Source organism: Pagrus pagrus, assembly GCF_965226575.1.
Source record: "Pagrus pagrus genome assembly, contig: HAP1_SCAFFOLD_206, whole genome shotgun sequence".
NCBI classification, from domain to species: Eukaryota; Metazoa; Chordata; class Actinopteri; order Spariformes; family Sparidae; genus Pagrus; species Pagrus pagrus.
Window position 1 is genome coordinate 1 of NW_028175257.1, and position 13,302 is coordinate 13,302.

A 13,302-nucleotide genomic window follows, 5' to 3' on the forward strand; every position below is an offset into this window, starting at 1 on the left:
TTTTAAAACATATTTTTCAATGTCGGCAGTCACAAGAAATCACATCTATATAATTTAACAAACTATTTAGTTTGAAATCCCAACAGGTCTGAAGATTTACGATCGTCAGCAGACACGAATGTCACAACCCAGCATGAAGATGTCTGTTTTAAGCCTGTATGTGACGGTTTCCTCGGTGTTAAGGACACAAATGCGTGCAGTTTCACACCCATAAAGCAGGCACATGTGCTGAGATGTCGTGCACTTCCTGACAGGGGTTAAGAATACACAGACTGGTGACAAATTAAAGAAAAGCCTTGAATAAATCAGTGAAAAATTACAATTGCATATGCTGCCACACAGGGCATGGCATAAATTTGAATTTGAATGAATATGGCCTTAACAACCACGAGTTCTCAATTAACCCAATTGTTCACCTATGGAAGGCTTTGAAGGGGATGCGTTAGCCTGCGTTCTTTACCAGCGTTCATCCCCTCTAGTGCTTCAGACATTTGGGAAATTTAATAACCAGTAGCACTGAAGTTGTACTGGCGGCATGTGGTGGTTAAACACACAAGGCTTTCTTTAAATCCGCCATCCATCTGTAGCTGAGAGTCCTGACAAACACAGGCTGTTTGTAGTTAATAGCAGACCAGGACAAGAATACATTCTAGTGAACAGATAACTTAACACAATTTTACACCAGTAAATAATGCTCAAAGGGTAAATCAACCTGGAATCACTTAAGCTAACACAGGTAGGATGATGTTGTCAGTTGTCGTGTCTCGTCTGAACTTAGGTCATGTTTTTGTGTTTCTGTTTCCTGTTTTATTTTGGTGTCTAACTCTCCTCTTGTTTCAGATCCCCTTCCTGCCTTTGTGTGTTTCCCGTCGGTGTGACTGTCTGCCCCTCCCTGTCACTATAGCTTAAATAGCAGAGCTGATGCAGAAACATGATGGGCAGTGCCTGCTCAGGCCTTTGAGAGCCGACCTTTCAGAGCAGACTGGACCAGGAGGGGGGCCTTAAAGAGACAGTAAACGATTAATGCTGCAGCTTCGGACAGTGTGAGAAAAATAATGTGTTTTTTGAACATTGAAGCATGTAAACAACAAAAAAAAAAGTTATGAACAAGAAAATGAGCAAGACATGGGAACATTAAGAGATAATAGGACAATCCACAGACATTGCTGTGGACAGTTTTCTTTGAGGAACAATTTTCAACTAAAGGCACAAAATAAAAACGGCCCACAATCTCGAGAGGAATTTTCTGAAAACCTCAGTAAATGTGTGAAACGACCGCTTAGGGCAGAAAAACAGCTCTGTGGAACTTTTAAGCACATTGGCTTCATCCATTAGAGTTGTCCTGGGTCACAGCAGATGTTTGGCTTTTAACAGCTGATGAAAAACTCTTTCAGGTGGAAAGTTTTAACCAATAGAAAGCATTATTTTTTTCTGTTGATTTAGTGTTGAGTCACCCTTCGAAATGTCAAATACAGACCGCCATGTTTTGAAATACTGGACACATACCAGGCAGGGATGGTGTATATCTTCTCTGGTCTGTCACAGGCAACACTATAACACAAGCAAGCAGTGCAGTCAAACTGTTAGTAGTGTTTTTTTGTATTTGTTGTTTTTACCAGGAGATAAACACACGGGGTCGTCACAGTATGATGTGTAGTCTTTGGATGGGATGGCAGGTGATTGACGGCATGAGGATGGAGAAGAGGTGAAGGGTTGAGGGAGGAATGGAGGAAAGTGAGGAGAGGAGTTGGAGATGTGTGAGGCAGGACTATCCTCACACTGTAGGATAGTCCAAATACAGTACACGGTGATGTGTGGTAGATGTGGGAGTGGTGGCAGTGATAAGGAGCAGATGTGAGTAGAATGGATTGAAAGGTCATTATCCCAGTAAATCAACCGCACGCTGGAATACACATGTTACAAAATCAAAGTGATTGATTTGCTTCTGTTCGGAGGCAGCTTGACCTTTGTGTGTCAGGTTGATTAATTGGTTCACTACAGTGCATATGGCTAAAAGGTTATTCTTTCAGGCCAATTATTTTTTTTATATTTCATAATCTGGATAGAGTAACTGAATGTAGGCGAAGTAGGAATGTCCTCGAAAGAAAATCTAAATTTAAACCACCATAAATATTCATTCATTCAGTCTTTATTGGAGCACATGTTGAAAGCTTCGCTGTAGACAAATTCACTATTCATACAACTTTTTTGCATGTTTAGCTGATATTCTAGCTATAAATTTAAATTAAAAAAAATGTTTTCAATTTTTCAAGTGCTAGATAGCATGATTTCCAGGATATGTCTTTTAAATTATTAGAAAAAAACTATTTAAAAAAAAAACATTTATAAAATGGTATCCTGAGAAATACTTGTAGCTTAGGAGGTAAAACTGCATCTGAAATTTCCATATAATAATAACAATAATAATAATATTGATCTGATTGTGGTTCCTTAGTCTGAGAATCACACATGATTTAAACCACTTTCATGTCAGCCAGCAGCTAGTTAGCTTAGCTTAGCATAAAGACTGGAAACGGGGGGAAACAGCGAGCCTGGTTCTGTACAAAGTTTACAAAATCCAAGAATCAGCCCCTGTGAAGCTCACTAATTAACACAGTATTTGTTGCTTGTTCAATTCCTACAAATAACAAAGTGAAAAACATATGATTCCTTGTTTTATTTAACAGTTAAAGCTATAATTTGTAGAAAAAGGCCAGAATTCAAAAAAGCATGTGCGGCAGCGTATCACCAGAGTCACCGACAACTGCTGCTCTTTGCTAGCTGAAGCTAAACAACCACTGGTTGTATTAGCCATACCTACATATTCCCAGAGTTTCAAACTTTTGCTTTAAATGTAAAGTAAATAATAACTGAAGTTAATTAACCTAACATCGCTGCATTTTGTTCAGTGTTTTAATTTCTGGGTTAGTTAACAATCTAGAGTCTCTGTATACAAAACTAAAACATGCTACAGAGCGTGCCACGGATGCTCTTTCTTGTTTTCTCCTGTTACGCCATAATCAGACGTCTCTCATTATCTCAAAGACATAAATTAATGGGCGTGCAGAGCCTTGTAAGCCTGATCACGGTGCCAGTGAAAAGACAGTCTTAAGCAGAACTGAAAATGTTTGAAGGAGTGATCTCGACTGCCACATTTGCTTTAATCAATCAGTAACATAGCTGCGTTCTCAGGGAAATTCATTTTCTGTTATCTCCTGACAATGAAGTAATTAAAGTGTGATCACAGCGAACGGAATTTGATCACGCGAGACAATTAAGTCATGAGGTGGAGATAACAGGATTAAAGATATACGAGGAACAAAGCTGCTCGCAGTAGTAGTAGTGCAGCAGCAGACAATGTAAAGAATTTAAAAGAAGGGCACGTAAACAGGAGAAATAATTACTTTAAACTAATAGATGTTGCAATATAAATGACGACGGACTGAAAGATGTAACTGTTATTTGAAGTGTGCGTGTTAACACCAGGAAGTGGCCTTTCAAACCATTCTACAAGTGTCAGGGAAAATGAGAAGGAGTGGATAGACCTCAGTATGTACACAGCTGTTCTACACTGGTACATACATTTCAGCTGCTGGACTTGTTCATGTTAGAGTCTCGGTGAACGTGAGGTGCCAGAAAATGCACTCCTAAAAATAGAGTCATTCTCAATACATCTGTCTGTCAAGTGATGGGAAACACACACCGCAACATGTGTGCCGCTTTAAACACAACCAGCGTTAAAGTTCCCTTAAAGTCAAGCGTCTTGCTCCATATGTCACTATATATTTTGTAGGTATTTTGAAATGGTAGGCTTTTTATAGAGTTTGTAACTTCCTGGAAAAACGATAAAGAATGTTTTTGACTCATCCTGCACTCGGAGGCGTACACAAATTTTGTGTCCGATAAACGTTCTCCTAATTTTTCTGATGCTGCCACGGACGAATAAAAAGAAAGATACCACCAAAGCGTGGAGTGTTTCTGCTGCTACATGTAGTTGGCTAGTTAGAGGTCTTATTCACTGAATCAGCCCAGGGCTTCCAGGAGTCAAACCCAGGAAGAAAACCACCTTGATAATACATTCCCTTACAATCTGGGCAGAGTTTGTGGACCTCTAGCTCCATGGCAGGGGGCATAACATACATTAAAGTGATAATTTGGGTCTTCTGATGTGGAGTTGTATGAGGTACTTATCCCTAGTCAGTGTATTACCTGCAGTAGATGATCGTCAGCTCTCCCCCTGTGTGAAGCAGAACCTCAAAGACGGCACACCTAAAAAATGTCCTTTTAAGTGGCGCTATATTTTGGACGTTTTTGGTGCTTTGCATTGCCGTCGGACTGTCGCTGAAAGTCCGACCCAAACAGCTGTTCTGCTAAATAATACAGTGCGCAGCAGGCACAGCTGCGCTCATGTGTAGGAATATAGATGTTGTACTGTTGAGGGAATGTACTGACAAAGGAAAGGGCAGTCTGACGGCAATGTAAAGCGCCAAAAATGTTCAAACATATACGTATATATTTTTCAGTGGGCCTTCAGTAGTTCAATGCTCTGCTAACCCGTCGGTGCTACGTGCTGCTTCTCCACACAGTGGAAGAGGTGACGGTCATCTGCATGCAGGTAATATACTGACTAGGGATAAGTACCTCATACAACCCCACATCAAAAACCCCAAACTATCACTTTAAGCACTATTGGCTACTATAAACGCTAATCAATATCCGCTACAAGTCCCTCCCTAGCTGCCATTAAATAGCACTCTACCAGCTGTCATGGGAACTTTAAATTAAGACAGACAGGTTATTATTTAACTTCCTCTCCTGGGATTGGCATTTCAACCCCTAAAAACTCATCTCAGTTCATCAAAATTATGTAGAAGTTTTTTTTTTCATGTTTCCAAAAACGAGATGGTGCGTTTCCCCTAACTTGACAGATGGATGTTGCTGAAATTGATGACCTCCATGAGAGTATGTCCACTTTTGAAGTCTGCTTCAAAAATGTCTGAAAGGTTTGTTGAAAAATGTTTGAAATGAAATATGGAAGTGTAAATATGTGAACAAATGAGCACAGATGAGTTGAAGGAAAGTGTCATCAGGTCATAACGAAACATTACAGACACATTATAATCACATTTTCCTGGAATTATAATCATTGTTGAATGGTAAACAGATGTTTACTAAAAATGCTAAACAAAATTTATGACAAATAATAATCAACAATGACCTTTGTTACCTGCCAGAGTTCTGTAGTCGAGCAGGTCAAAGAGAACGATGGCGACTCCTGACCACGTGAGGATCAGAGCCACGACCAGCAGCCAGGCCATCGGTGAGCTGAAGGTCAAAATGACATCGTCCAAAAATGTCCTCTGTTTGGTCTGAGCTGGAGGGACCGCCCCCCCGCCGTTCGCCTGACTGCTCATTGGTGGAGAGAGCTGAGAGCAGAGAAAGAGAAGTTAGGAGGACATTCTTACAAAAGAGACCTCGAGGAGAAAGAGAGACATAAAAAGAAGTATGGAAGAACAGTAGAGGAGGCTCGGACTCACAAATCACAAAGTTTGGGCTAGTTAGCTAACTTAGCTAACAGATCATGTAAGCTCTTATGTGAAAAGTATCACTCTAAAAGCTTCTGTGTGAAGACTCATGAGAGACAGATTTTTTTAAGGCATAAAAAGCTGCAGTACCGACCAAAATATTCTTTTTCTAACATTGTATAAAGCATCAACTGTCAGCCATAAAAAAAACTGCCAGATCCCACAATCCCCACCGGGCAAACTGCAGCATCTCTCTTTATTCGACACTCCATGCCCCGAAAATACAGCTTCTTTAAATCTCCATGTTCCCAGTTAGACTTTCTCTTGTTACACTGTTGTTTTTACAAGCCGGGTAGGACTCCCAACGGCTAGCAAACTGGCCCGTATGTGTACAATTGGTCGAGTTTGTTTTCTCCGCTGCTTACAGCAAAACTCAACACAATACTGACATATATTCAGTTGATTTGGTTTGCAAACTGTCGCTTATTTGAACATGCAGCACATACGATGAACCAATTAGTATTCATCTGCTCATCATTTACTCATGTGGCCCCCTGAGGAGTTACTCAAGAGGGTCACCAGCTTGTTCTCAGCTGTGTTCGTCTGCTGTTGCTGGGCAGGTAACATACAGTGAACAGCTGCCTGCTGGGCTTTTGAATTAAGCGTATAAGAGCAGTGGGCGCTAACAACAATAGAAGAGTTGTAGGAAGGAAAATCAGTTGAAAGATGCAAAAAAAGCTATGTAGAGCTGAGGGGAACTATAAAGTCAGGTGATACATTTCTGTGGGTTTGTCACCAGCAGCAACACCTTTCACATACAAGTAGTTATTTGATCAATCATTGATATAAAAAATATTGATTATATAACTTCATTTTTGTTTATTTGTTCTGTTCTTGTTTGCTGAGAAAGTAGAAGAAACTCAGTAGCTAATTGTCATAAACATGAAGTAATGAGGGACTGCTTAGTAACTACTCTAGCAGTCTGTCTGACTTTACTTTAAGGTATGCAAAAAAGAGTAACTAATGATTAAGTAATTAGTATCTAATGAGTCTACTTGGTAACTACTCAGAATGATGTTAAATTTTACTTGTTTGTTCACAATCACAGTGACTCATGATTCAGTAATGAGTAATTAATAAGTTGTCACTAGCTTGTGCCACTCACCAGCTGTTTCAGAGTTAATCAAGAGCAACTCATGGAGAAAGTGATCATTATGTTGATTCATGGATACTAATGAAATAATCATTACCTAATGATTTATAGACAATATAGTGTCTCCCTGTTCTCCAGTAACTCATCATTATCTAATACACAGTCCGTGAATCGCAGTTTTTCAGGAATTACTCGTTCAGGATTCATTTAGTATCAAGTATCGTTCATGATTGATTCCTTCCTCGCTCCTCAGTAACTACTCACACTTCTGTGTATCTTTTTGTAAAGTCTTACAATCATTTTCTTTAAGGCGACTTCACCATTAAAATTGTAACTTCATCTCAAAGCGGCGAAAGGATTGCAATGCAATTAGCACTTACTCTAGAAGGTGATGACTGTCTGGCTTTGGTGGTAGATTGGTGGTAAAATGTCAAAATCAACTACAAAAACCTTGTGAGTATTGCGCGGGTGGAAGATTCACTTTGTCTTAAGGCCTTTTGTTGAGTGCAGCACGGGGTTACAGCCCATGATGGTGTTGGTGCTTTAATCATATTGACATCTGCCCACCATGAATCCACCACTGAGTCCAATTTGTGTAACTCTCATCCCTCACTGATATGAATAATATTACAGTATGTACAGCAGCGTGCCTGTTGCATTCACACGACCAATTCTTCTGATTAATGCGCGCAGGAGCTGTTTATTCACATGGACGTCAGTGATTCATGCGAATACATTCTGTGCTTCTTTGTGCTGGGATGAGAGTGACAGATATGAGGAGGAGAAAGAGTGGGAGACAGCGAGGAGAAAGAGAGACAGACACCGATTGCCTGAGGCGATGAGGAGATTAGATTCCATCTCACTTTGAAAAATCTGCTCTACAAGACAAATTACTTCTCTAAAGAAAGTTTTCATCGTTGTATGGCAGTGGGGCCGCGTGCCGTAACATGATTACACTCCCGCGTTAGGTTGTTTGTGTTCATTATGTGGCGCGCTGCGATGAACGCCTCGGATGATTTATTTTTCCCTCTCCCTGCCTGCCGCTCACACAGCTTATCCGCAAATATAAAGTGATAGTTACACTGTGGTGGAGATGTGAATTAAAATAGGACCGGCTCATTTGGAAGAAATATGCCCTTCTCAAGGTTATTAATGAGGCCCTGAAGGATGCAGGATCTACATGAGTCCTGTACGCTCTGAGCTGGCCGAGCTGAGCCATTCAGCGCTATTCATTATGACAGTCTCGTTGACACAATTAGGTGGCGGTTTGGACTCTAATGGCTCTCATCTTCACTGTCAATTAATAGAAACAAAGAGTAGATCGGTGACAACGTTCCCTTGTCTCCTCATTATAGCATGTATGGAGCTCAAGGCACAATTCAGTGCTTCTCTCTCAGTATGGGTATATGCTCCTGCTTGGCGTTAAACCCAATCACTTGAGTAAATTAGCCATAATATAGCCTATTATGGAGGCTGTGCACTCAAAACCAGAAGCAGGTGAACTCGACTGAACTGACTGTTAAACAATGAATGCAGCAACAAGTATTATGATTTGATACACAGAGAAGGAGCATGTTGTCATGGCCGGATTAGCCAGTTCGAGGGCAAAACATCAACGCAGTCGCGGGATAATATGTGTGCGGACATGTTGAAAATTTATGTTTCAGTTTTATGTTTATGTTGTGACAATGCTGTGCTTGTTGTCCAGTTAGGTTTGGGCAAATTCGGCTACAAAATGTCCCGATAGGTTGCTAAAATGACCCAGTTGAAGTGGTCCCCAACAGTGGTCTATTTGTGGTTTGCAGAGACGTACAATGGCAACAGTTTTTTTCTAGCACTGGGCTGTACACAGTGATGCTGATGCCCTTATTAAACCATCAATGGTAATGCACACATTACACTATAAATGTGCTGATTTTCAGGAAAGGATGCCTCTGATTTTTTCTTCGGTTAATTATTTGACATAACAATATATGTCCTGCCTCCATATTTGGACAAGGTCGAAAATCACGGGTCATGCTTAATCAGATGCAATTGAGGCTGAATTTCAAGGATTTTTTCTGGCATTGTGGTGTAATTTTATTAACATGAAGATGGAGACTTGTGTGGAAGAGAGAGTTTGAGAAAGAGTGGTTGAGCAAAGGTTGAGATATCGAGACAGTCCTTTATACGTGAAGCTGGATTGTTTTTTACCATGGTTACAGTCTGCCTGTGTATCCAACATGTACAGTGTAGATGACCATGAAAAAGGCTCATAATGTTACACTTTATTTATTTTGTTTTTCACTAGGCTAGATTTTTTACTGAAAGAAGGCCACATTTTTTCACAAACTCTCTGTGTACGAGTTTGGGTCAGGGATCCATGCTCTCACGCACAGTATTCATCCCACAATGACAATGCACGGAGGAAACTTGGAGATTGCAAACCATTTTTTCAGAATGGTGGTGAAACATCTTCATGAAAATCTTAACAAACAAAAAGATAAAGTACATTTCAGAAGGACATTTTCGTTCTCTTTGTAACAGCAGCTGCTTTCAATCCATCCTTCCACCGTACAGTGTATATATGTCTTCCCAAGCGGGTGTTTAATGTGAAGAATGGATGTGTTTTGATTCAGTAGCCGGTCCAAGGCTGACCTTTTTGCTGCTGCATTCACATAACAAACTACAAAATCAATTTAACATAATCCCTGCCCACGCACGCTCCGACGTGCATATGTGGTGTGTGCGTCAGATTCAAGAAAGCTAACCATTGATCTGGTGAACAACAGCTGGGCGTGTGTGTCATTTCAGATGTAGAGCTGCGAGTGCCTGCGTGTGTGATATAAAAGCTGACCATTGATCCAGTGAAGGCCCCGGCAACGGCTGGTCGGGGGCAAACATATTGATCCGCAGCAGGTAAAACGGTCACGATGGTACAATGACAGAGGGTTAGAGCATAGTCTAAATGTCCCTCAGCAGATAGATCAGAAGGGAGCTGCACTGTGCAATCATCCACTTCACCATTCTTCTCCGAACCATGCAATTACAGTAGACAATCTTTTATAGCTTGAGTCACAGCCTGTAAATATTTTTCCTCATGTGTCTGTCCTCTTTGCACAACCAGATGACCCGGTCCACCTGTTGTTACCACCGAGCGTCAAGCTGATCTTCACACGCACAAACAAGGACACCAACTGCGGCCGCCTCCTCCACGGCAAAGGAATGAACAGAATTCGAACGATGTGCGTGCAGGCCACTCACCGGCGTCTGAGGGCAAATGAAAGGCGACAAATGGTGCTGACGAGAGTTATTAAATGCATTCCCCCTCATTATAAGCACCAATTTTCAGATCAGTAGGCATGATACTGCTTCTAAAGTGCTCTTGTTAGGCATTATTATTATGAAATAGTTAAAACAGTAAACTGCTGCTCACATATTGATGCATCATTATGGTAATATGTCTGGTAAAATGACAGGGGTCACTTTTCTTGTTGTGTTGACACATTTCCGTACAGGATAAATACAGTTCTTACACCACTTATCATTACGTGATACTACAATATCAGCCTGGCATCAACTTGGAGAAAAAGCACAGAAGGATAATACATTTCCTGTAAGCAGACAGAAGAATTAATGTACTAAAAGCTCTCTATGCTGTTAAATTCAGCTTATGTGCACAGATAATGAAAGCAGTGATTTACATGTCAACCATTCCTCTTAGTTACATTTTTTTTAGCAATTACGTGGCGGTGCAGGGAGACGAGGGAAACAGAAAAATGAGTGAAGAAAAAGGCAATTGATCATTTCAACATCAAAGCGAAATACTTTCAAATGCAGTTGTTCCCAACCGGGGGGTCTGGACCCTGTAGGGATCCCAAGACACATCTGAGAGATCCCAAGATGATTTAAGGAAAAATAGTTTTTTCTCATGAAATACTGAATACCTTCCTCTCTTTAGTCCTCTAAAACATGACACGATTACTGTTTGATTGAGCTGCGCATGACTCACATATACACCGAGGCCATAATCTGTGTTGAGAGGACATGAGTGCTGTACACATTGCTTTATTTAGCCAAAAATGTGCTGACGCAGCGTTCTCACTGTTGTTCTCCTGCTCTTAATTATTAGACGTGACAATAGAGCAACAGGCTACAATGTGGAATACACAAAAGCACTTGTTCTGGACATTTCTATCACACAATCACTACAAAAAGTTGAAAAACACAATCAAAGGTGCAGTTCGACGCCTCAAAGTTTGGCATCGCTCCCTCAGTCTCAGCTAACCTTTAGTAGATAAACGACGTGTTCATAGACCTCCGGCATTCACTCACATCAGTATCAGATCATCATTGTTAAGTTCAGCCAGATAGAAATGGATTTTTACAGCACCTTGGACTTTTGAGTTTGCTGGATGTTCACTGATAACCTTCAGTCCTTCAGCAGCTCAGGAAATGCAGCGTTACCATAGAAACAAGCATGTAACTCCTTCGTTAAATCCTTTTTGGCCCCGGTTGATTGCGAGGAGAAGACGATGGAGGCAACGCTCAAATCCGGCAGTGCACTGCAATTGTGTTAAGCTGGATCACAGCAGGTCTAAAAATATACTAAAACCTTCCCCACAGGAGTAAATTGGAAGGAAATCCAGTGAAGAGTTTCTTCGTTTTTTGTGTAGGGTTCTTGTTATTTTCAAAGTGCTTCCTAAAGGTTTTGAGTTTGTGTCCAGGATATGCTCTCAAAGTTTCAGTTTCTAGCCGGTCAAATTCTGGAAAGAGTGAGGCGGACAGAGATAGAGCGAAGCAGGGAGAAGGGACTGACCTACTCAGAGTCACCCTGCCCCCCCTCTGAGGGTCCAAAATAGAGAGATAGTGGAAGTGGAGGGAGGGAGGAGACGAGGGAAGGGGACAAGAGGAGAGGAAGAAAAAGGAGTACAGGAGCAAAAGATCAAGAGATGGAGAGAAAGGGAGGATTAAGTGAAGGGATAAAGGTCGAGAAGTCTCCCGTGCTACGTGTCTCTGAGAGCTTATTAATCATGTTTTAATGATGGAGAGCGATAACAGCTGATGTTACATCAGTGTTTCCCATTACTTCACTTCTTACCTGCCTTAAACTGACCTGCAAAATCACAAGGCAGAGATCTTAAGCCATCACTGATTTTGTTTTACTTAATTTGTCTGTTGTAATCTTATTTGACAACATTTAAATGATTGGTGGGTCCTAAAACGACAGCAGCACCTCGGCCGAACACGTTCACCTTGTGCCTCTGACAACAGCTTTCACTCAGAGCTTTAAACTTCTAAATCTTCCAGACGTTCTGTATCTTCCACCAGAGGAAACATATTTCCTCCCGACTTGTCACAGAGGTCACAGCGAAGAGTAAATAAGTGAATAAGTATCCAGTCAGCTCGCCCCGTGTGAGTTCTTAATCCCCGTCAGAACCTGTTTTTGAGGCCCAATTTAAACGGCGGTGTGTGTGTTTGTGTGTGTCCATGTGAGAGAGCATTGGGAAGAGGTAACCTGACCCCCAGTCTGGCCCTGGGAGCCTGCACTGCAGAGGCTATAATTAGAGATACAGGCAGCAGCTGGTGTTAACATTGGACTGGACCGCTTTATATGTAGGGCGCACTGAGGGCTGGTGGGGACATAAACACACACACACACACACACACACACACACACACACACACATGCACCATGTCCAATCTTCTGTAAGACCAAAGACAAGAAAAATTAGGACCCTCAACTCGACTTAAAAGACTTCAATACCCTCATGTCTCTAAATAATATAACACTTGAACTGGTGCAGCTCGTTTAACCATTACTGGTGCCACCATCAATACACAATGTGTACCTTCTGCCTCGAGGGATCTCTCTATCAAAACAAAACAAAAGACATTTGCAGAAAGGCTGGGCAGAGAGGAGAGAGTCAGGTGTAGAGCCAGACCTTCTGGAGGAGTAAACACCCAGAGTCACATCAGATCCTGCTCTGAGCTGGCGTTGTTTACCAATAAGAGGATAACTCAGAGATTAGTTTGAACTTTTTAGGATTAAAAAGTTGATTTATCTTCACTCCCGTTTATCAACCTGAGGTGAAGTTCAGTGTCTGCTGGTGGCTGACTGCAGCTTGAGGGGAAATGTACTTTACTTCATGAACGTAAAGTTACAGAAAGAAGGAGGAAGAAGACGAGAGAGAACCGGATTCTCTGGTGAGTGCTGAGTTTAGTGATTGACCTGAACGCAAGCACACAGACACGACCACATGAAACGCATCATTACCTTGAGTAAACTTGATTTCTTCTGGGTTTGAACATTGTTGGAAACATTTATGATAATGTAGACACAACTTAACAAAATACATAACAAAGGTCAAGTCATTTTAAATGCATATTTTTTACATATAATCTTAAATTGAAAAGGGTTATTATTACTCATTCTTAGTCATTCTTTAAAGCAGGCTATTGCTGCCATCATGATAAAAAAAAAACATTGCTCAGTTTCACATTGTAGTGGATAAAGATTCTCATTTTAACGGGAACTTTTTCAGTTTTTGTTGCTATGACCTATTTTCTCATTCTTACTACAAATTTTATTACTCTTCTAAGTTTGTACAAAGAACATCTGAAGTTACACTGTAAGAAAATGTG

The 13,302-nt window shown here is 41.0% G+C and overlaps 1 protein-coding gene across 2 annotated transcripts; it reads right to left on the reverse strand.

Moving 5' to 3' along the window:
- Nucleotides 1-6: 6 nt before the first annotated feature.
- LOC311254060 (uncharacterized protein) lies at nucleotides 7-12,121 on the reverse strand. 2 transcript variants are annotated; one of them, XM_084384481.1, is made up of 4 exons: nucleotides 10,946-12,121; nucleotides 5,219-5,426; nucleotides 1,507-1,551; nucleotides 7-1,000 (listed from the first exon to the last, which is right to left on the reverse strand). In XM_084384481.1, the coding sequence occupies exons 1-4, from the start codon at nucleotides 10,982-10,984 to the stop codon at nucleotides 906-908; spliced, it is 387 nt and encodes a 128-aa protein (XP_084240607.1). In that variant the 5' UTR covers nucleotides 10,985-12,121; the 3' UTR covers nucleotides 7-905. The 2 variants fall into 2 exon arrangements, with proteins under 2 accessions (XP_084240607.1, XP_084240608.1); XM_084384482.1 differs by having other exon boundaries at nucleotides 5,228-5,426; nucleotides 10,946-12,120.
- Between the last annotated feature and the right edge of the window lie 1,181 nt (nucleotides 12,122-13,302).

Bases quoted from the DNA above. Each gene is read 5' to 3' on its own strand.
- LOC311254060 (XM_084384481.1), bottom strand. From the start codon at position 10,984: ATGCCGGAGGTCTATGAACACGTCGTTTATCTACTAAAG. The intron at 5,427-10,945 runs GTTAGCTGAGAC...CTCTGCTCTCAG, and splicing joins ACGTCGTTTATCTACTAAAG to CTCTCTCCACCAATGAGCAG. The intron at 1,552-5,218 runs GTCATTGTTGAT...CTTGTGTTATAG, and splicing joins AACTCTGGCAGGTAACAAAG to TGTTGCCTGTGACAGACCAG.